The sequence below is a fragment of the Nelumbo lutea genome, chromosome 1, assembly GCF_056320005.1.
Source record: "Nelumbo lutea isolate HS-2025 chromosome 1, American lotus-T2T, whole genome shotgun sequence".
Taxonomy (NCBI): Eukaryota; Viridiplantae; Streptophyta; class Magnoliopsida; order Proteales; family Nelumbonaceae; genus Nelumbo; species Nelumbo lutea.
In genome coordinates, this window is record NC_142684.1 from 193,349,858 (window position 1) to 193,372,728 (window position 22,871).

A 22,871-nucleotide genomic window follows, 5' to 3' on the forward strand; every position below is an offset into this window, starting at 1 on the left:
TGGTGGCAACGACATTTGCTCCCAGGTCTACTACGAGTCAGAAATCATATCAACTGAGCCACAATCAGAAGCCCATGAAAACCAAAATCTACTATCTGTACCGTCTTGTAGGTTTGTAGCTTGTTTAGTGCTATTTGTGTTCAATAAAACATGCACAATCAGGGATAGAGGACTCACTGTTATGCCATCCATACAATTTGTGAGGGACCATTTTAATTAATTATGAAGAGCATTGGAGTGAGAGGTGATAACAATTGCCATAGGATATTAGACCGCTGAATTTTGTTCCTGGTCTGTGCTATGTTTAGAGCTTGATAATATGATGTAGCCCACCCCCATATAACTAACTCAAGGCTTAGATGATGATGCACAAGTATTACCATCATTTAGTGCATTTCTAGATGAACAAGTAATTATCCGCGTGCTAATTTGCTTTGGTGCCCTAGAAGACCCCATGACCAATGAATTCCTTCACCCAGTATTCGTGGAGCAAATTTTAGGCAAAAGAACTTTGCTATTCATCTAAAATAAGTGCTTATAAATGGAATTTCCTGAAACTAGAAATCATACAAACACCTTAAGAGCACGACCATCCAGCCACACATTAGACTCCTCTTCGTTCTTTATGGGCATTTTTGAAATATATAAGTAAATTTTACATGGGATCATTTAGTCCAAGCAAAACTTCAATACCATGCAAGTAATGGGATTGAAGTAGACTGGGAGGCAATTGGCAAGGCCAATTCAGAGGGTCCTCTATTGGATGGATGGCCTAGATTGGCCTTCGAATTCCTCCATGTTAGGGGGTTGTCATTTCACCCTTTAAGTTACACTTTGGATACACATTGACCTACACACATACAACAGGATTGTCCCTTTTGACCCTATTATTTGATTCACAATTTTAATTCCATTCTTCTTCTTGTTCTTTGTGTGTATGTGTGCTAGTTACACCTCATTGCATTGTTATTCTTAACATCTCATTGTATGAGTATATGTGCCAATTTCCAGATATTGACTAAAAAACATACAGAATAGTAGTTTTCTTTTACACAACCTGAAAATTTTGATGTCACATTTTGTAGCCCAATCACTCACCAAGGTATAATAGATACATACGCATTTCATTCTGCCCCTGTTAGTGCTCAGCATTTGTAAGTTGTGAGTATGAATGCATATTTTTCCAAAATGTTGGGCATTTCTGGTGCAGTAGAGGGACTTTGCACATCATTAGATGAGGAACAAAGAGCCAAGATTGTTAGGTAAGGCAGATATACATAGGAACATGGCATCAACCTCAAATTTACAAAAGGGGGTTGTATTGTAATGTCCCAAATATTATTACATATGGCTAAATTTTATAGGTAGGGAATTTCTTTTTTGTAAGTATATATTAATTCTTGGCAGATAAAGCCGGTATGAAATGGACATACAAATACATACACAGACATGACAACACGATACAGATTACACAATTCTTTCCTCTTAAATTCGGCATAAGATGTGATCTCAAATGTATGAAATCTGATGTTAGAACCCATATAATCAACAGAAGTGGCAATGCAGCACGTCCCTGGTCACATAACCAAATTCCATCCATGAAGCTGTAACCTTGTCAGTGTTCGACAGATTCATCCAATTTTATGCTCATCAAAGCAATATTCATATGTTTTTAGGGGTCATTGCTTAGTGCAATGGTAAAACCCTGGGTCGACAAGTGAGGACGTGGATTCAAGTCTCAAAACAGCCACCTCCAATGAAAGTCAAAACAAAAGCATAGGTTTGTATCCAATCCACCCCTCCCATAATTAGATGATGAACAAAGAGCCAAGGTTGTTCGGCAAGGCAGATATACATAGGAACCTGGCATCAACCTCAAATTTATAGAAAGGGGTTGTATTGCAATGTCCCAAATATCATTACATATGGCTAAATTTTACAGGTAGGGAATCTCTTCTTTTCTAATTATATATAACCTCTTGGCAGATAAAGCCGGTATGAAATGGACATACAAATACATACACAGACATGACAACACAGTACAGATTACACAATTCTTTCCTCTTAAATTCGGCATAAGATATGATCTCAAATGTATGAAATCTGATGTTAGAACCCATATAATCAACAGAAGTGGCAATGCAGCACGTCCCTGGTCACATAACCAAATTCCATCCATGAAGCTGTAACCTTGTCAGTGTTCAGCAGATTCATCTAATTTTATGCTCATCAAAGCAATATTCATATGTTTTTAGGGGTCATTGCTTGGTGCAATGGTAAAATCCTGGGTCGACAAGTGAGGACGTGGATTCAAGTCTCAAAACAGCCACCTCCAATGAAAGGCAAAACAAAAGTATAGGTTTGTATCCAATCCACCCCTCCCATAAGATATGTGCAGTCTAGTGCATGATGCTCCCGCCAATGTGGGGTCTAAGAATAGACGGATGTATGCAACCTTACCCCTGCACATACAGAGAGGTTTCCAACCCTACCATACGATATATGGGACAAAAATTGGGTAATGGCCTTTAGAGCAATTTTCATGCAAGTGTTGTTTCCAAGGCCATAGGAATCCCATTTTTTGGTAGGTTGCAAACTGTCACAGAAGTGACACAAGGATGCAAGGTTCATTTTCCATCTTTCCACTTGTCCATACATTTAGGAGTGTTTGTTGATACAAAGACCCATAGGTACATTATAACCTGAGCTGATAAATGATCAAGTAGTTTTTTCCCCACACATTCATATCATGAATGATATTTCTTTTGGTTAAAACCAAGAGAAAACCCCCCTGCTATAATAGGAATTAGAATCAGAATAGACAAACCTTCATTCAAACTTCACTTGGTTCTGGTAATGTTATCAAGCGTGTTCCCGAATCATAGACCATCATAGTGCCACAACTGAGAAAATATACAAACAACTCTTGAAAAAGATAATATAAAGAGTGTCAAAACCATTTAATGTCAATTATCTAACTTGAATTGGGTGGTTATGATAAGGTTTGTCAAGTTTGATTGGGATTGAAAACAACCCCAATTAACCTGATTACCAATTGGACCAAGGAATTCAAATCTGAAGTGGGTAAAAACAGGAGGGTTACCCAATTTCTTAAAAGATTGGTTTGTGTTTTTGCACTGAAATAAGTAAGCATTATACAATCCCCACCATAAATTAGGTTGGACATGTAGGGCCAGTAGGGGTGCTCACAGTTCAGTTCAGTGAGCTTTCTTTTCTTCAAACCAAACCTGTCATTAAATTTTTAAAATATCCTGAATCAAAACCAAACTGATTCAACCGGTTAATCAGTTAACTGGTTTCAGCTTTTGACAGATTCAATTCTTCAGCTTTTTGTAATTTACATTTATAATATATAATAATAAAGTTTCATGGTTCCCAAGATCTACTGGTTCGGTTTTCCAGAAGGAATGGGGAAAGGAGGAGAAAGATCTACTAGTTTGATTTTACGGTACAGACGATATAGTGGTATACTATGGTAGTTTGGAGAGAAACTTTGAAAATATATTGAATCAAGAAAATAACCTCCAAAGAACAGCAAGATTTTGGATTATTCAAACCATTTGCCAACTAAGAGTTATCACTTCCAACAATCATCTTGAAAATCTGCATATTACTCAACGCTTTAACCATACTTCTGCCATTAATGAATTTGGAGCTAGACACAGGCATCCCTTGAAACAAACCAGCAGATCTGAGGCCCCATTTGGTTTGTGGGAATAGGGGTCTGGAATCAGAATTGGAATGGACTATTCCGATTCTAACTGTTTGGTTGGATGGAATCGGAATCCCATTCCCATTCCTGCTGGAATGGCATTCCCCCATTTGAGGGAATGGCCATTCCCTGCCCCTACCTTGCAAATGAAATCCCATTCTTGCTGATTTCAATTTCCATTCCCATTCCTGTCTGAACCAAACAGACTATGGGAATGGACCATTCTGATTCTGATTCCAATTCTGACTATGAACCAAATGGACCCTGAGATTCTGGACTCTCAACCCCAACTATCACAAACACTTCTAATACAATTTTACTTGAATAAAAAAAACAACCCACCAATAGGTTCCATAGGGACATTGTCTTACTTTTTTTTTCTACTTTTTGGGTAGTGATAACCTGCAATAGACGGGTATAGAGGGTGATTAAATGAATCTACTTTTGTCTGGGTAAATGTCATTAGATATACCCAAATCTTGGGTGAGAATCGGCAAACAATACAATTTAATATTTTTATACATCATAATAATATCATATATATGTATGTATGTATCAGTTAACTGCCAGTTTTTCATTTAGGTTAATTGAAACTGAACCAACTGGTTCGGTTAACTGCATTTTTTTGGTTCAATTTCTTAGTTTTGGTCAGCTTCTTGGTTTTTCAGTTTTTCATGAGCACCCCTATGGACATGTACCAACCCAGTCACAGATTAGGCTATATTGACCCAAAACCTGGAAAGTTATGTGAATATGCAGGTTGACAAACAATTGCAACCACAAAATATGAATATTCACTTATAAGCATGGTCACTGTAGTCACTGAATAGCTTAAGACTTACTTTGAGCACTTAACACTATTGGTAGTGCCACCACTAGATACTGATAGAATAGTCCCAAAGAAGGAAACATTTTCTGTACCACAGTTCGGACAGGGGCCCTGGAAAATAAGATTGTTAAGAATGGAAATGCTAATCAGCATAATATAGGATACCGATTTTACCTTATTAGATACATCAATGGAGATTCTAATTTATACCTTTAAAATCAAGAAGTCTTTCACGATGGCATTTGTGATTGATTGGGCTACCCAAAATATGAGGGGCAATGCTGCAAACCATGTGAAAATGAAACTAAATGGCTCTGGAAGCTGCATTGGAATGAAAAATAAAGACATTTTATTTCAGAAATGAAAATACAAAATAATGCACTTAGCCATAGTGAGTAAAAGAAACCATTACATCAGGAACTAATTCTCACAAAAAATGCATGGAATGACAGTATGAGACTAAATATTAAAAGCTTTCTATCAAGCAGTAAAACCTAAATTCAAAAGATGTAATATTTATGGTAGTGAATAGAACATTCAATTTTATGCTATGCAAGTCCCTTATTAGGCAAGTGTCTGATGGATGAACAACTGATGAGAATTAATATACCTAGTCCTACTCTCCTACTTGCACATTATGTCAAGAAGAAAACAGAAATGGCCAATTAGTTGTTCCTGCAAATTCGGCACAAGTATATTTCCCCATTTTTTAGGATTAGATGGTGTTTTCCAAGATCCATTTTTTAAGCTTTCTCTTGTCAGAATGTGAAAGGCCTAAATAAGAGAGACAAAGCTTTGTGGAACACCTTCCTTTTGTGATATTTTGGCTGATTAAGGGAGAGATGAATTTACAAGTTTTTTTTTTTTTTTTTTTGAAAATCAATCATGTCTAAACAAAGCAGTTCAAAAGCACTTCCAGGTATAGTGGTTGACTGGTTGCTTAAAATTTAACTTCTATAATCTAATGATCCAGCATATTGGAATGATGTCTTACCAATCCTTGAAACTTAAAGGACAACATGTCACTGATAACTGAACTTGAATCTAAACAACTTTGGTAAACCCAAAGGCACTTCAGAGGTAGATTTGATTTAATGACAATATATTAGTAACTTTAATATGACCGCACAAAAGATGGATAAATACAAACCTCCAAAAGATATGTGATCTCAAATCCAGTTATATCATCGAGGAAAAAAAACCTGTTAACATCAGAAAAGTTATCATGAGACAAATGATGAAAAGTTATCATGCCCATTTATCTTGTGGGATAGATCCGAATTATTCACCTCTGAATTTCAAATAAGCTGAACTTATTAAAAGAACATGTTATTAAAGGGAAGGGTCATGATTATCAATTAAGAACCTTTTGAGACTCAAATGCCTTGTTCAAGTTACATGAGTAATCTATTCTTCTTCCTTGTCAGTTGTGTACATTCAGGATAATGATGTTGTTATAGTTTGGTCAAAGAGAAGGCAAAATTTTGGACACTATGTACTCTTTAGCTATTGCATAAGTATAATGTTAGAGACTTAACCTAAAAACTGTTTGATGTGAGAGAAACAGGAAAAAAATTGAATCCTAATAAATATAGCATCTTGACATACTGATCAAAAAGAAAAGAAAAAAGTATTGCATCTTGATACTTGGCACTGAAAGTAATATTCTCATATATATTCTTGTGCACATTTTAGTATGCTGCTTTTCATTTATTTATTTTTACATTTTCCTTATAATCACAGGAATTATGTAACTGCACAATATGACATTGAGAAAAAAAAAAAGGATTGATAGATCTCATACTGATAAAAGGAACATAAATTTCCTGTACTCAAAGGGTATCATCTTTATCAACAAACTTTCTAGTGTAATATTGGGTTGACAAGTCTGATAATAGTGGTACAAGACTGAGAGATGCCAATTTGTGCAAAAGAAATGCCCAATGTAATGTCTGTATCCGGTCTACCCTTCCCAAGATCCCAGATAGCCATGACCATCATTAGGTAATGGACCTTTCTTCACTTATTCAGCAAGTGAAACTTCTAGAATAAAAACAGGTTCTAAATTATCCATTCTTGAATGAATTTGTATGTTTATTGTCACCAATTATTTTTCTCTTGGTAACTACACAAATGTTACAGCATCCATGGGTTGCTGATATTGCTCCAAAAACAAGTTGAGTCAACTTAAACATGAAGTAGTATTTGAACTCTATTGCATTATGGGTTGACTGAATGAAAAACAAACTTACAAAGTACACAATCCCAATTCTTGATTAGAAGAACAGTTATTAAAATGCGTGATTCAATCAAGTAATGATGCAATGTTTAGGCATATATGTTCATTTATTTCTGGAAAAGTGAATAATTAAATGAGAAAGAGATCTGTTATAATCAAATGTCAATCAGAGATTAGGTATATTTGGTGGCTTAAGCCAAGAAGCAAAAAAGTTATGAATTGTCAATAATGGAATAAATAAAATGGTTATGAAGGTGTGATTTCTCTCCTCCAATTTAATGCACAGACAACAATGCCACTTACAATGTTAAAGCAACAACAGCAGCTGGGACATTCAACAGGAACATCTTGAAATAGTCAACAGAAAGGTCACTGTACACCTGTAAGTACAAAGTCAATCACTAAAGTATTGAAGAAATAATTTAGATTTATCTGGTAGAAATTAATTAATTACTGCACCAATATCATGAAGCAGTCTATTTGAGTCTGTGTACCAACCATAAAAAAGTAAAGAAAATAAGCTCTGAAACATACAGAGCAAATACAATGTCAAATTAATTGTATGGGCTCATGCTTTTTTTTATTCTTCATGGCCCTTCCTTGTACATCCTTCACTCCTTTTGATATTATGAGTACAAGTTACCATTTCTCTCAAAAAATATCCAATTTCATGCAAAATTGAACTTTTAGAATGTATTAGTAGTAAACTCATAATACTGTTTTTTATAAACATAGAACCTGAAGCTAAACAACCAAATATATACAGATTGTTTATTTTCTGCAAGCTGGTCAAGAGGTTCAAACATTAATTTGCAGCTGGGTGTTGAGCTAGTTCAACCGGAAATGGTTATAGATTTCCTAGAAGTCTACTAGATCATTTGTATATTTTTCTGAGGACATCCTTTAACAGTCAGGCATTATTTTAGATTGATAACTATTATACTTTAGTCTCATAATATTTACATGCAAAGTTTCATAATGTGGATTTTGAACTTGACTCACTATTATCTAAATTGAGATGAAATACACCTCTCAACATTCTAATCCCTAGTGGCAAGGCACGGACTGTTTTGCTTTTGTAAAGTTGTTAGTGAAGTGAGGTTTTCAAGGTGGTTGTTGGTTCAATTGGTTTAGTGTTTATGTTAGTCTTATTTATGTTTTAGGTCTTGAGCTTATTATGGGCCTTAGTTATTGGGCCTAATCTTGTTTTATTCCTTTTATGTCTAGGTGTCCCATCACTAATCAAGGGCATTCTAGTCCTTTCTTGTAACATTACATTGTGAATACTTGTATAAGATTCTAGGGCTGGCTGAAGTGACTAAGCCGCCATTCTCAGATCTCCTTTTTTCTTCTTGTTCTTCTTCGGCTGCTGTTCTCCAGCAAACATGGTATCAGAGCACTAATCGGTCTGACTGGTTACAGCCGCCTCTTTTCTCCACTTCTCTATTCCTTTTTTTTTCTCTCTCCTATCTCGGCCACTGTGAAAAAACCCTAGGGCTGACCGTAGAACATAGCAAGGTCTATATCTAGGGTTTCTCTTGGTTGTAGGGCCCAAGGGGAGTTTGTTTCAGAAGCTGATGCCCAATTAGAAATCCTGCAGCAGGTAGTAGCCATTTGGCTGCTAAGAGAGATCTGTGTGGAACAGATCTAGGTGGAAGGACTGAGTTAGACAGTCCTAGTACAGATCGTAAGGGTGGTCACAGTCTAGGTTCGACCACCAGAGGTGCCAAAGAGGTATTGCCCTCGGCTACAGCTACAACAACAGAAATCAAAGCCCATCCCAGAAGTGTTCAGTACAGTACAGGGGTGGATTGTTCTTGGTTTCAGAATTGTTAAAGAGGTGCTTCAGACCTGTTACGGGGGGTTCTCAGACTTGTAACAGCTTCGATAAGTCTGAAATCGTGTTCTTTGTACTGAGATTTCAATTGTGATCACTGTAAGAGGAAGGAGATGTCTTCAATATCAGGAGAAGTGTCTTCTAAGGATAATAGAACTGGTGGGAGGTCTTCTAATTTGGAAAACCCAAATTTGCACAGCTTGCAGATCACCAGTGTATTGTTGGACGAATATAACTTCAGAGAATGGCTTGTTTCAGCCATGCTCTTCATTACTCCCCGGGAACTTACGGGTTATTTAGATGGACAGAAGCAGGAACCTAAAGAGGGTGGTGTGGAGTATGCAATATGGCATAAGGAAAATGCTACTATTATGTCCTGGCTGCTTGCTTCGATGACTCCAAGAGTGGCCAGGACTGTTCAACACTTTCCCACTGCTGCTAAGATTTGGGAGAAAGTGTCTAAAACTTATGGACAGAGAAAGAACAATGCAAGAATCTATAGGCTAAACCAAGGCATTGCTGCATTGAGACAAGGAGATATGACAGTTGCAACTTATTTTGCAACCCTGGAAGGACTATGAGAAGAACTTGATCATCATCTTATTCTTGGTTGGGAGAATATAAGAGACAAGGAGAGGCATGATAAACAAATTGAAGAAGGTAGAGCCTTTAAGTTCTTGGTTGGCTTAGACCCAATGTATGAGAGCATAAGGTCTCAAATTTTGGGAAGGGATGAAATGCCAGATTTACACCATGTCTACTATCTAGTAAGGAATAAAGAGGTTAAGGAGGAAAGAGATGCAAGTTGACACTCAAATACAGCCTGTTGAACATTCAGCCTTGATTTCTTCAAACCAAAAAGGGAGCAAGCATTCGGACAAGAGGCATCTTAAGTGCACTCATTGTGGAGGTGAAAGGCATGTAAAAGAGACTTGTTGGGTTCTTTATCCTCATCTAAAACCATCTGCGTTAAGGAAAGACAAGAAGCCTCAGAGGAATCAAACAATAAATGGGAACTTTGTTACTAGTCACAGTGGTGAGAGCCCGAAGAACACATCTACAGTTACACTTCCTCCCATGGGACAGACTGCTAATTCCCACACATCTGGGTCCTTGGATTTCACTGTTGATGAGGTAGAGGTCCTTAGCTGGGCCTTAACCCGTCTAAGGACTAATTCCCTTGCTTCCACCTCTCTTGCCAGATCAGGTATTGCCTTTGCTTGTAGTGCAACTAGTTCTATAGAGTCTACTTCTTGGATTATTGATTCCGGTGCAACTGACCACATGACACACATGTCCTCTTTATTTTCTTCTTATCATTTGATGTCTGGCCAAGATAAGATGAGAGTTGCTGATGGTTCTCTCTCCACCATCTCTGGGAAAGGGGGGGTTGACCTAAGCAAGGACCTCTCTCTTAAATATGTTCTACATGTTCCCAATCTTACTTCCAACCTCTTATCTGTTTCGAAGCTTACCAAGAATTTAAACTGTAGCATAACTTTCTTTCCTACTCATTGTGTCTTTCAGGACAGACTGACGAAGAGAACGATTAGGAGCGGTCATGAGTGTGGAGGTCTCTACTATTTTGATGCAGACATCAGTTCGGCCTTACAATCATCTGCTGTCAATAGTCAAAATAATGAGTCAATAGCTAGGTTACACTTATGACATGCTAGGCTAGGTCATTTACCTTTTTCGTCATTGCAATTATTCAAGTGTGTTTCAAGTAAAAGTTTAGTTTGTGAAGTATGCCAGTTGTCAAAACAATGTAGAACTCTTTATCCAATTTCTAGTAATGGAATTCAAACTCCTTTTGATTTGGTCCATTCTGATGTTTGGGGCCCTTCACCTCTTGTTTCTGTAGATGGCTTTCGTTACTTTATCAGCTTTATTGATCACTATTCACGATGCACATGGATCTACTTGTTAAAAGAACGTGATGAAGTGCCACAGATAACCATGGCATTTTGTAAAATGATTGAAACTCAATTCAACAAGAAGATTAAGCAATTTCGTTCAGACAATGCTACTGAATATTTTGAAAGTTCCTTGAACCTGTTCATGGAGGATGCAGGAATGCTACACTAGTCATCTTTTGCTAGTACCCCTCAACAGAATGGGGTTGCTGAGCGCAAAAATAGACACTTATTGGAGACAGCTCGAGCTTTACTATTTCAGTACAAGGTTCCTAAGCAGTCCTTACCGCATCATATCTGATAAATCGGATGCCATCTAAGGTGTTGGGTATGAAAACTCCTTTCTGTGTCCTTTGCCCTAATCTTCCAGACTTTCCTCTTCCACCTAGAGTCTTTGGCTATGTATGTTTTATTCATGTAAAGGATCCAAAGAGGACCAAGTTGGATCCTAGGGCTACGAAAGGAATCTTTCTAGGGTACTCTCCTACACAAAAGGGTTACAAGTGTTATGATCTAGTTGCCAAGAAGAAATACGTCACAAAGGATGTGGTATTTTTTGAGTCTCAATCCTATTATCATTCTTCCCAGAATCCTCTTCATGGGGAGACTAGTGGGATGGAAGAGGATTCTTCTTCTCCCTCTTTTTTTGTGCCTCTTTCAGACTCGGGCCTTCCATCTTCTCCTGATCCTCCCAGTTGTAGCACCCCAGGTGAATCTAGTGAGGCTCCCATTGAACTTGTTACCACTCTTGATGCTACGGATGTAACTGAGGACACTAATAGGCAACAAAAAAATATGACAATCACCTACAACATAAGAAAAAAAGACCTTCCAACTCATGGTAGCAACCAATCGAACTCGGATCAATCTGTCTCAACAACTCCAGGTAATCTTATCACTCATACTTCTGATTTGGATCTCCCTATTGCTCTTCGTAAGCCTACCCGTTCTTGTACTATCCGACACCCCATTGCTGAATATGTTTCTTATTCCCGTTTATCTCCTCGTTATTATTCCTTTATGTCTGCTCTCTCTTTCGTGCATGTCCCTACTAGGTATTCAGAGGCAGTGTCTGACCCAAGATGGAGAGAGGCTATGAATGAAGAAATGAAAACCTTAATGAAAGCCAGGACTTCGGAATTAGTGGGTCTACCAGAAGGGAAGAACACTATGGGATGCAAGTGAGAGTTCATTATGAAGCATAGGGAGGACGGGTTCATTGAAAGATACAAGGCCAGACTAGTGGCAAAGGGGTTTACTCAAAAGGAAGGGATTGACTACGAAGAGACTTTTGCTCCAATTGCAAAGCTCAAAACAATCTGGGTTCTATTGTCATTAACTACAAACTTCTCATGGGAGCTATATCAGTTGGACGTGAAGAACGCTTTCCTAAATGGCGATATTCATGAATCCTCCACCAGGTTATGGTTTTGATGGGAAAGTGTGTAGATTGAGGAAAGCACTATATGGTCTTAAGCAATCCCCTCGAGCTTGGTTTGAGAAGCTTTGTGGGGACATGAAGAAAGTGGGATACACTCAAAGTGGTGTAGATCATACTTTATTCATAAGGAAACGGGATAGCAGACTTACGGCACTCATCGTCTATGTGGATAATATGGTGATTACAGGGAATGATCTAGAAGAGATAAAACGATTGAAGGAGTTCTTGGCATTTGAGTTTGAGATCAAAGACTTGGGCCATTTGAGATACTTCATTGGAATTGAAGTTGCTAGGTCACAAGAGGGCATTTATATATGTCAACAAAAGTACGTCATTCATCTTCTAGAGGAGACAGGTATGATGGCGAGTAGACTAGCGGATACTCCAAAAGAACAAAATCATTTTCTACAGGAATCAGTTGGAGAGGACTACTTTGATAAGGAGAAATACCAAAAACTGGTAGGGAATTTGATATATCTGTCTCTCACTCGACCAGATATTGCTTATGTCGTACATGTTGTCAGTCAGTTCATGCACTCTCCAAAGATTCCTCATATGAGAGCAGCGGAAAGGATTCTTAGGTATTTGAAGACTTGCCCAGGAAAAGGAATTTTGTTCAAAAAACACAATAAAATTGAAATTGAAGCGTATACTGATGTAGATTGGGCTGGTTCTATTGGAGACAGGAAGTCTACTTCTGGGTATTGCACATTTGTTGAAGGGAATTTGGTTACATGGCGAAGTAAAAAGCATAATGTGGTTGCTAGATCAAGTGTAGTGACTGAATATCGAGCTATGGCTCATGGTGTTGCTGAACTGTTGTAGCTTAGGACCCTTCTTGGTGAGCTCGGGATAAGGGTCGAGTGTCCTCTCAGGCTGTATTGTGATAACAAGGCTGCCATCAACATTGCAAATAACCCAGTGCAACATGATAGGACGAAGCATATTGAGATTGACCGACACTTCGTTAGAGAAAGGATAGTCTCAGGGGAACTTTGCATTCCTTATACTCCTTCCGAGATGCAGATTGCAGATGTGCTAACAAAAGGACTAGCTTCAATGAAATTCTTAAACTTACTTGGCAAGCTAAACATGACTGACATCCATGCTTAGCTTAAGGGGGAGTGTTGGTTCAATTGGTTTAGTGTTTATATTAGCCTTATTTATGTTTTAAGTTCTTGAGCTTATTATGAGCCTTAGTTATTGGGCCTAAACTTGTTTTATTCCTTTTATGTCTAGGTGTCCCATCACTAATCAGGGGCATTCTACTCCTTTCTTGTAACATTACACTGTGAATACTTATATAAGATTCTAGGGTTGGCTTAAGTGACTAAGCCGCCATTCTCAGATCTCCTTTTTTCTTCTTCTTCTTTGGCTGTTGTTCTCCAGCAAACAGTGGCAAGGCACCAGTCTAGCACCTTGGTGCCTTGGTGCAGGTTATGATAGCTCATGCATTGATAATAGTAAAGTAAACCAAATGGTTCCCATCAGATATCCTGCATTATGGTGTAATTGTGGTTCTCTACCCCAGTAAATGCCACATTGCAGCTTTGTGTAGAAGAGCTGACTCTCATTCAGATCACAGAATGATGTGTCTTAGCACCTGCACCCTAATGCACTGAAGCTCAGAGTTCAACACAATAAGCCCTGTCTTCCATTTTCAGCTTATGTTTATTTGTATGATTCAACCTCCATCCATTTGTAAGAAGTGCAATTTCCTTTTAAAGTTTCTATATGTCTGTGGCACTTTGGATTATAGAATGCGTCTGTGTTAGTAAATCCAAAAGATTTTCATGTGCCTGAGAATACATAAAAATCACTCCAAGTTCCAAATCGTCTCTCTCTAGGCTAATATGATATGGTTCATGTAGGGCAACATAAACTTCCATGACAAAAGACATCCTTAGAAGTTATTTTCTTTTAATCATACAATCAAGGATGTCCTGACCATTACCTAATAACTTTGTGTAAAGGATTACCAATCTCCTCAAAGATCTGACCAACATGCTCCTTCCAAATACTCCAACATGTAACAAAAGGGACCTGTTCATTATATCTCACCACGTGCTCTTGACAGACTAAGCTTAAATTTGGTAGGATCACCCAAGCCCAAAGAGTTTAAACATATGAAACCATATCTTCAACAAGAAGTGAAATGCAAATTTGTAGTTTTATCAGCATATATAATCATCATTTTTAAATTTAGCGCATACAGTATTCAGGTTGACTAATCATTATCTCAGTATAAACTAGATGAAATTTCTCCTGGAAGGCCAAAATTACTAAATCACCTCTTGCCACCTTGACTATGGTGATGTGAGATGCTATCACCAATTTCTACATTTTAGATTGACCATCATGATATAAAGAGAATCTTTAGCCAAGTAATCTCTTGGATTGACCAACCTGACCTTCAACTACATGGATGGTTCTACTTCATTTTGGTTTTCCATATTAATTTATAATGTGCAATACTTAACAGGTTTGCTTCCTTCCACTGTTCACACAAGTAGTTAATTCTTGATAATATAACATGATGCCAGTAGTAAATATTTTAAATGAAAAGCATGAAATATTAGCCAAATACAGATCCAAAAAATAAAGCAGGCATTAAAGACATACCTTTCTACTACGGAGACTGCAACGTGGACCCTCGACTACGATTTGACTCCCTTCTATCTACCAAATGATTATGAGCAAGAAAAAATAAATAGAAATACCATGAAAATGTAAAATAGAAAAAAATAATGTCATATTCAGAAATGCAATCTCTACTGCTATGTCCTTTTCTTTGCTAAAACAGAAGGCCTTATAAGCATGAAACCAAGTATTAACGAAATTTCTTATATTTGAATATACGTTTGAACAATAAATGCACAGACATCTCCCTCAATGAGCAATCACACACATGCCTATGCTATCCAGTTGCAGCAGGGCTGCAATTCAGGTATGGCACTTTAAGTTACTTGTTACTGGTTAACATACACATCAACATCACCCTGTAACCAGGAACTGAATATATTTTCGAATATGGAAAATAATAAGGTGGAATAGCAAGGTTTTAAAAGGATAAAGAAGTAGTTCAGCATAAGCCTCAAGGTGTGTTGAGGTGTCCCAACTATATTGAGATTGACCATCATGAGTCCTGTTTCACCATTCAGTTCTGCTCAGAGCCATATCCATTGTCAAATTATGGGCACTTAAATCATTTCTTACTACTTCCACCCGAGTAGACACACTAAAAGATAATGCCAATACATGTGCAAATACAAATTAAATAAACATATAGAAACAAATGAAACATAATACAATATAAAGAAAAATGGAAACAGTAAATATTGATATATACAAATTGAATTTTTTTCAATAAGTATACAAATTGATAAATTATAAAACAATAATAGACAAGCAATAAAATGATAGGATATAAATTCATACATGCAAATTGAACAAGTATGTAGACACTGACAGATTATAATTTATAAAGAAAAACATAAATAAAAATAGAAGTATAGAAAATGACAAGATTTACAAGTTATAAAGAAATAATTAACAAAAAATACATAATATACATTACAATTTCAAAAGGAAAATTAGAAACTATAAGAGAAAATTGGTTTATATATTTATAAACACAGAGAAATGTTGAATAAATTATGTATAGCTATAGATACATAAACCAGTAAAACGACACAAATTGAAATACATTTGGAAACTAGACATGTCTTTATGTAGTTGTTTGGCATTATTTAGTCAGTATTGTCAATTGACCAAAATAACCATTCCTATATATGTTGAGCTTTTAAAGAAATATAAAAAATTAGAAAAGACATCTAGGATCACTAACTTTGAGGCTTATGCCTCTTATAGGCTCATGCCTCGTGGCATGAGGCGCCCACCTTGTCTGAAAAGGGCCTAAGCCTCAAACAAGGACATTGAGGCTTAAGCCTCAAAGCAGCTTTTGTGTGCCTTGCTCAATGTGCACACACTGCACCCCAAGGTTTATGCCTTTTAAAACCATGTGGAGAAGATATCACTACATCGTGAACATCCCACCATCCGGTGGTATAGTGCATGATGAACTCTACTATGCAGATCCCACCTAGATGGTAGGTTGTGCATGATGCAGAATGTCCATGTTGCCCAAGTTCTCTCCTTCGGATATTCTAATAGAAAGTCTAACTATTTATGCAAGTTCTCCATACTTAAATAAATAAACCATATCTGTGATATGTTGAATACACAATCTGTTTACAATAGAATAATTCCATTGCCAATAATCAATTTACATACTTAAAAAAGGTAAATTGTCACCTTCTCAAAGGAGTGGATTCAAAACCTTTGAGAACCCACTGCTATTTTGATGCTTTTCAGCTAGCTTCCAACTAAGCTCATTAAATATTTAATAGCAGCTGTTGTAAATGAAATTAACACTGAACAAACCTTAAGTTTCAGCTTTAATTTGTCGAATTCTTTATCTGTCATAATTGGTTTTCCAGAAACATAAGCCATTGAAGCTTCCAAAAACTTCTGCTCATCTGAACCTGTAGTGCATATAAGCTAACAATGTCATGCAAAAGGAACTGTATGAAAATCTTCAACTATTAGTAGAAGAAATAACCTTACACAAGCAATTAGACTAAAAAACAGAATCATGATTAGATTTAGGCTCCATGAAATATAATTCATACTCAGCATGACAACGCTGCTTCCTTCCCACATTAGTTCTTCCTTGAGATTATCAAATTCCTCATTTGACATGGTAGCTTTTCCCTCATAATAGAATGACTGAATTAGACAGAAAGAATAAAAGTTAATATTTCTTACATAGATGGATGTTAAAATAAATTTAGGAAGCATTATAATAAATAAATACAAGAAAGATTGAGCATCAATTTCAAACATTGTTGGCTAAGAGTGCTGACTGTGAGTTAGATTTAGTGTACAAGAAATTCTTCTCCTTTTAGAAATTACTTTGTTATTAAGAAAAAAAGGAATATCTTTTCAGTACTTGCAGTGCTTGAAGAAAGTCTTGTTCCATTTCCCCCAATGTCTTCTTTTCTTTTTTGTCTATGCTACAGTATGGCAAAATTTTACTGTCAACAACCTCATCTTCTGTGACCTGGCCTGGAAAGAAATCCGGAGTCAGTGAATTAACTTCCATAAAATCCACCTAAAAGAATAGAAAAGAGGCAAAGAAAATGAGGGCATGCGATGGAGCATACAAAGAAACCAAGAGACACAGAAAACCATCTACTAACTGTACAAGTTAGAAATAAAATGACTTTAAGATTCACCATACTGGTGCTACATCACTAAAACTAAAAAATGATAAGCAAGGTTACATCCAATAATGTAACAATCTTAATTGGAAGATCCGGTACAGCTCTATGTGTGTATGTATAATACAGAAAATCAGAAATATATAACAGCTTTTAAGATGGAGACTGAAAAGAACTCTTCCAAGAAGCAGTATGGTATAGCACTTGTGGACTTAACTAACCAGATATGAAAACTTCCAGAATCTTTGGTTTGGATTGCACTTGGGGACCAATGGAGTAAGACAAGCTCACACTGGCGGAGTTATCTGAGCCCAGCCAGATACTATCACTTAATCATAAAATAGAAAGTGAATTTAATAACTGGCAGGCCAAACACTATTGATCCCTAAACACAATAAACAATAACTAATCAATGGAAAAAAGGCCACCACCCAATGTTGGTCTCAGTTATCTGTGATTCGGGAGGGGTGGATTGGATACAGAATTAACCTTTGGCATTTTCTTGCACAAAGTGGCTGCTTAATCACCAATACTGGGGCTATAATAAAATTAAAAAAAAACCCTCTTCAGAAAGATAATGATATGCCTTAGAAGAGGGAGGTTGCCAATGTAAGAACCGTTAGCTGCTTGTCATGGATCAATATTCCATTGCCCCTCCATTATCATTATTTTTGAGTTTGTCTATGGATTTATCTTGATAGGTCATAACCACTGGTAGGGTAAGACTGATATTGGATTAATAGACAAATGGCTAAAATATCGTCAGTAGAAATCAAGGACGAGGTTTCTATGAATATCCAGGGGAAAACAAGGGCTTGTTGGCTAAATTAAGGTAGATATTTTAAGGCAGAAATTGCATGTGAAGTTTAACTTGGAGGAGTGGTCCCTAGGAGGCATCCAATGATCTGAACGTTTCCTGATTGTTTTCTTTTTTCAAGTATCACACTACTTAAATTATCAAGCATCAAGATCGTTCCAGATAGAACTGCAATGACCTTGAATACATAACAGTGACAAGATTCAAATACACATCGGGAAGGGAAGTGACTCGTGTTAATGTTTTGAGTCCATAGCTACTAACCCCAGGTCATCAAGTTCTGTTGAGAGTGGTGAGCGATACGTAAAATCCATATTTTCAATAGAACCAAGAAGCTAACCTTGCTGATCAGCGGCCTTAGGAGGAAGTATGAACAGCCGGTGACGAGGCGACAACCGAAAGCTGGTAAATGGAATCGACGACCTATGATGCGCTGTGAACTGAGAAAAGTGATCTCGCGGAGAGGAAACGAAGGGTCGGCGGAGCTGGGTAAAGAAGAGCCGAGGAGAAGTGAGAGTAAAGCCTAATGCGGTAACCATCTCTAACGACAACGACGATGAAAGAGTGGAGGAGGAGAGGAGGTAGTGGTGGTGATGTGGAAGAAAAGAGTATTAGTAAGTAGTAGTACTGGATTTGGTGATTTGAGGCGGGAAAAGGGGTTAGATGGTGGCTGGGCTTCGACTGATGTGATGACTGCATTCTGGTGGGTTTGGGAGGGACTGGACACCGAAAGATAAGGCCCGAAGAATGTGTGGAGGGAAATTCTCTGTTAGCCGTTGGCCCCCCCACCTTCCCTTCCAGAGATCATCTCTCTACCTGTGGAAATCTGACAAGTCACACTGTAGGATTTTCCTAAATGTATAATGTCCACGACAGCATTGGGTAATGGGCCGCTATGGACCTGGGCCAGACACTTGTCGTCGTATCACGATATCATCGTTGGACGATCCATGGACCATAGTGTCTCTTATATATGAAATCTCTGAATTGTTCGGACGCCGAATCATGGGCTTTTGCCGAGTCACGCCACGCGATATCCTCGTCTAATATAATCTAGGCTGTAATCGGAACGAATTCGGACTGTGTTCCGTAAAGTTCGAATACCTAGGATTCGAATTCAAATCTTAATGGATTCAGGCCCCGTTTCGTTCGTGAGAATAGGGGTCTGGAATTGGAATTGGAATGTGATATTTTGATTCTAACTGTTTGGTTGAATGGAATTGGAATTATATTTCTATTCCTGCTGAAATGGCGTTTTACCCTCCCTTGAGAATGAAATCCCATTCCTACTGGTTTTAATTTCCATTTACATTCCTGTCCGTATCAAATAGACTATAGAAATGGACCATTTTGATTCCGATTTCAAAACATTCCGATTCCGACTATAAATCAAATGGACTCTCAAATTTTATGTAATTCCACTTTAATTTTTTAAAAATGCAAACTAAATTAAAAAGTTAATTACTTTTCAATTTTTATATATAATAAAGTAATCCAAATATAAATTTATATATAATATAATATATAAATTTTAAATATAAATTCATTATCTTTTATAATTTTAAATATAATTATATAAATTTTATATATTAATCAATACCTATTATAATATAATTAGATTCAGAATTTAAATGTAATTTGTAAAAAGTTCAAGGATATGCTTGTACTACAGGTTGAATTGCCCAACAGAGTTTCAAATAGACTACTCATGTGAGAGTCGTTTAACAAGCTGAAAACTGAAAACTAAAATGGGCTTTTCAGACTTTCACCAAATATGGCTTTAGTGGCTTTTATGTGGGGTCCACCTCTTAAAGCCGAAAGCCGTTGCCCGAAAACCCCAATTCAAATCTCCTACCCACATTACACTACAGCTGTACATTTAGAATGCCTACCCACACCCGGGAGGTGTTCCAAATGTACAATTGTGAGTACAGGTGGGTAGAGATTTTATGAGTAGGAGATTCGGAACCCTGAAAATCCTTACAGATGCGCACTAAAATTAGCAAACCCTCCCACATAGGCCTCCCCTCCTTAAAAATAAAGGGGTTGTTTAAAAATAGATGAAGCAATAAAATAATAACTATCTCACTGAACTTCAGAAAAAAATAATAAGTTATTCAATTCAGCCACTTTAGCTATTAATAATTAAGCATGTGCATTATATGTGAATTTTTTTTATATTAATTATTTAAATTTTAGATATATTATAATTAAGATAAAAAATGAAAACTAACAAAAGTAAGAATATGATTAAAAATAAACTTAAATGCTTGTAGTAAATGTATACACACATTGTATGTGAACTTTTTAAATTATAATAATAATTATTATTACTATTACTATTATTATTATTATTATTAGTTTTTTATTCCATTTTTTCCATAAATAAAAATAAATTTTATTTTAACAAATAGTTTTATTTATTATGATGAATATATAACATTGTAAATGTTCTCAAATGCGACAGAATTTTGTACTTTTTCATTGTTTATGTTCTATCTTTTTTTAAATATTTATTATTCAATTATGACATCATGAGTTTCTTTGAAAATTTGGCTCATTGACCTACCATCTAGGTAAGAAAATAACTTTACTTTCATCTATATCATATAAATAATTTTTACTTATCATACTTAATTTTTGTTCGACATAATTAATATATAATTTTTTATATATTCTTTTGATTACTTGTACTTTTTTATTTTTTAAAGATTTATTATTTAACTATCATATCATTGGTTAGTGCATTTGATCCAAACCACTAACCTACAACCCAAAAAGAAAAATAATTTGATTTCTAGGTACACTAAATTTTATATTACATTTCCATCATTGATAATGAATGCATAATATAGAAATGTACCCAATATTTATTTTTATGAATATATAACATTAGGTATGTTCCCAAAGTTTTTCTATTTTAATTTTTGTTATTATTTATATTTTCTATTTTTAAAAATTTTATTATTTGACTATGACATCATTTCATTTATAGGTTGATTTTAACTTTGGCATTCAATTTTCAACATTAACAAAATTACTTCTTACGTTTCATACGCATTTTTATTTAGTATAATGAATATTCAATATTAGATATATCCAATTCTTTTATTTTTTATATTATATATTTTAATTTTTTATTATTTAATTATGACATTATTTATTAACCCATTTGACCCAAAAATGGTTGAATTGTTTACCCACCATTGGGAGGGAAGAAAATTATTTTGTTTCCAAATTATTTTTTCAAAATATTTATTTTCATAATATTAAAATTAATTTTGTGTATTTAATAAAAGAATATACCTTAACATGAGATTTAATGAGAGAGAATAGGAAAATAGTTTTATTTCTAATTGGTTTTAAATTTTACATTCCATTTTCATCATTAATAAAATCATTTCTTATTTATCATACTTATTATTGTTTAATATGTTGAATATATGATGTTAAAAATGTTTTCAAAATTTTTAATTTCTATATTCTTTTTCATTTTATCTATTTTTTCTTTTTACTGTTTAATTGTGATAGCATGGATTGGCCCATTTGACTCGAAATGGTTTAATTTTCTACCACTGTCTGAATGAAAAAACTATTTTTTCAGGTAGATTATAAAAGTATGTTTATATGTTATTTGAATTATTAATTTATTATGTATGGATTTAATTAATAGAATTTAATGATGAGAAGAAATAAAAATGCCTTAAATATATGATTCAATGAAGGTGAATGCAAATTAATACCTTAAGTGTTTGATTTAATGAGAAGAAATTGAATGCATTGAATATCTTATAATTGTATCTTTTCAACTCATTTAATATTATTAATTGATTAACATTTTGCCCTCATTTTTATCAATAAATTTAAATATGGAAGGGTAAATTTTGTCCTAAAAAAATTCAGAAATATTACTGAGGCTATTCGTGCTTTTTAAAGTAGTATAGATTATCAAAGGGCCCATAAATACAATTATTCCCATATAAAGTAGGATTCCTCCAATGGCCATTCCTTTTCCTTCCTACTCTTTGTTTGGAAGGAAAGGGATTCTAATTCCCATACTTGGCAAGATAGGATTCCTCCAATGGCCATTCCAACCCCCCCCCCCCCATTCTAGTCTTTTAAGAAGTCAAGAACTCATGACAAACCCCCCAAACCATAGTATTAAAATAATAGTACTATAATAAAAAATTAAAAAATTAATAATAATGAACAAAAATATTATTTATTAAATATAATAATAATAAAGTAAAAATAAAATATTAATGCAATACAACTAAATTAATAATAAAATAATAATAATACAATATTAATAAACAATTCATGAAATAAAAATAAAACATTAATAATTAATTAATAAAATATTATGAAAGTGATAGTAAAGGCAAAGATATTATTTATTAGACAATAATCATAATAATAATAAAGTGCAAATCAAATATTATAATATTATAATTAAAGTAATAATAAAATACTAACATCTTATTTATTGAATAATAACTAATTAATTTTAAATAATAAACACAAATAAAATATTATTGAAGTAATGATGAAGGGTGATTTGGCCCGACCTCATAATCAGGCGACATGTGTATGTGACTCAACATGAACAACTCGACATGAGCAGATCAGCACGTGGACATGACAACGTAGATGACAACTCAGCAAGTATCAGCTCGCTATGGAGTGAGCTCGGGTATGATAATGTCCCAAGCTGAAGATACTTTGGGACGAGTTCACCCCAATTCGCGAATTAAAATGATCAAGTTCACGGCAGTCT

The 22,871-nt window shown here is 35.4% G+C and overlaps 1 protein-coding gene across 2 annotated transcripts; it reads right to left on the reverse strand.

The window, feature by feature from the left end:
- Positions 1 to 1,880: 1,880 nt before the first annotated feature.
- LOC148880111 (PGR5-like protein 1B, chloroplastic) lies at positions 1,881 to 19,112 on the reverse strand. 2 transcript variants are annotated; one of them, XM_088961937.1, is made up of 11 exons: positions 18,435 to 19,112; positions 17,007 to 17,122; positions 16,687 to 16,783; positions 16,439 to 16,539; positions 14,618 to 14,674; positions 7,105 to 7,181; positions 5,713 to 5,764; positions 4,773 to 4,883; positions 4,576 to 4,673; positions 2,828 to 2,903; positions 1,881 to 2,152 (listed from the first exon to the last, which is right to left on the reverse strand). In XM_088961937.1, exons 1-10 carry the CDS (start codon positions 18,631 to 18,633, stop codon positions 2,834 to 2,836), a joined length of 978 nt encoding a protein of 325 aa, XP_088818063.1. In that variant the 5' UTR covers positions 18,634 to 19,112; the 3' UTR covers positions 1,881 to 2,152; positions 2,828 to 2,833. The 2 variants fall into 2 exon arrangements, with proteins under 2 accessions (XP_088818063.1, XP_088818064.1); XM_088961938.1 differs by having other exon boundaries at positions 1,881 to 2,183; positions 18,435 to 18,925.
- Between the last annotated feature and the right edge of the window lie 3,759 nt (positions 19,113 to 22,871).

What these genes read in the sequence shown, in the direction of transcription:
- LOC148880111 (XM_088961937.1), bottom strand. Translation starts at nt 18,633, where the DNA reads ATGGTTACCGCATTAGGCTTTACTCTCACTTCTCCTCGGCTCTTCTTT. An exon ending in ACTTTCTTCAAGCACTGCAA is followed by an intron (nt 16,784 to 17,006) that starts GTACTGAAAAGA and finishes TGTCTAATTCAG; the next exon opens with TCATTCTATTATGAGGGAAA. An exon ending in GCAGTCTCCGTAGTAGAAAG is followed by an intron (nt 7,182 to 14,617) that starts GTATGTCTTTAA and finishes TTGTACTTACAG; the next exon opens with GTGTACAGTGACCTTTCTGT.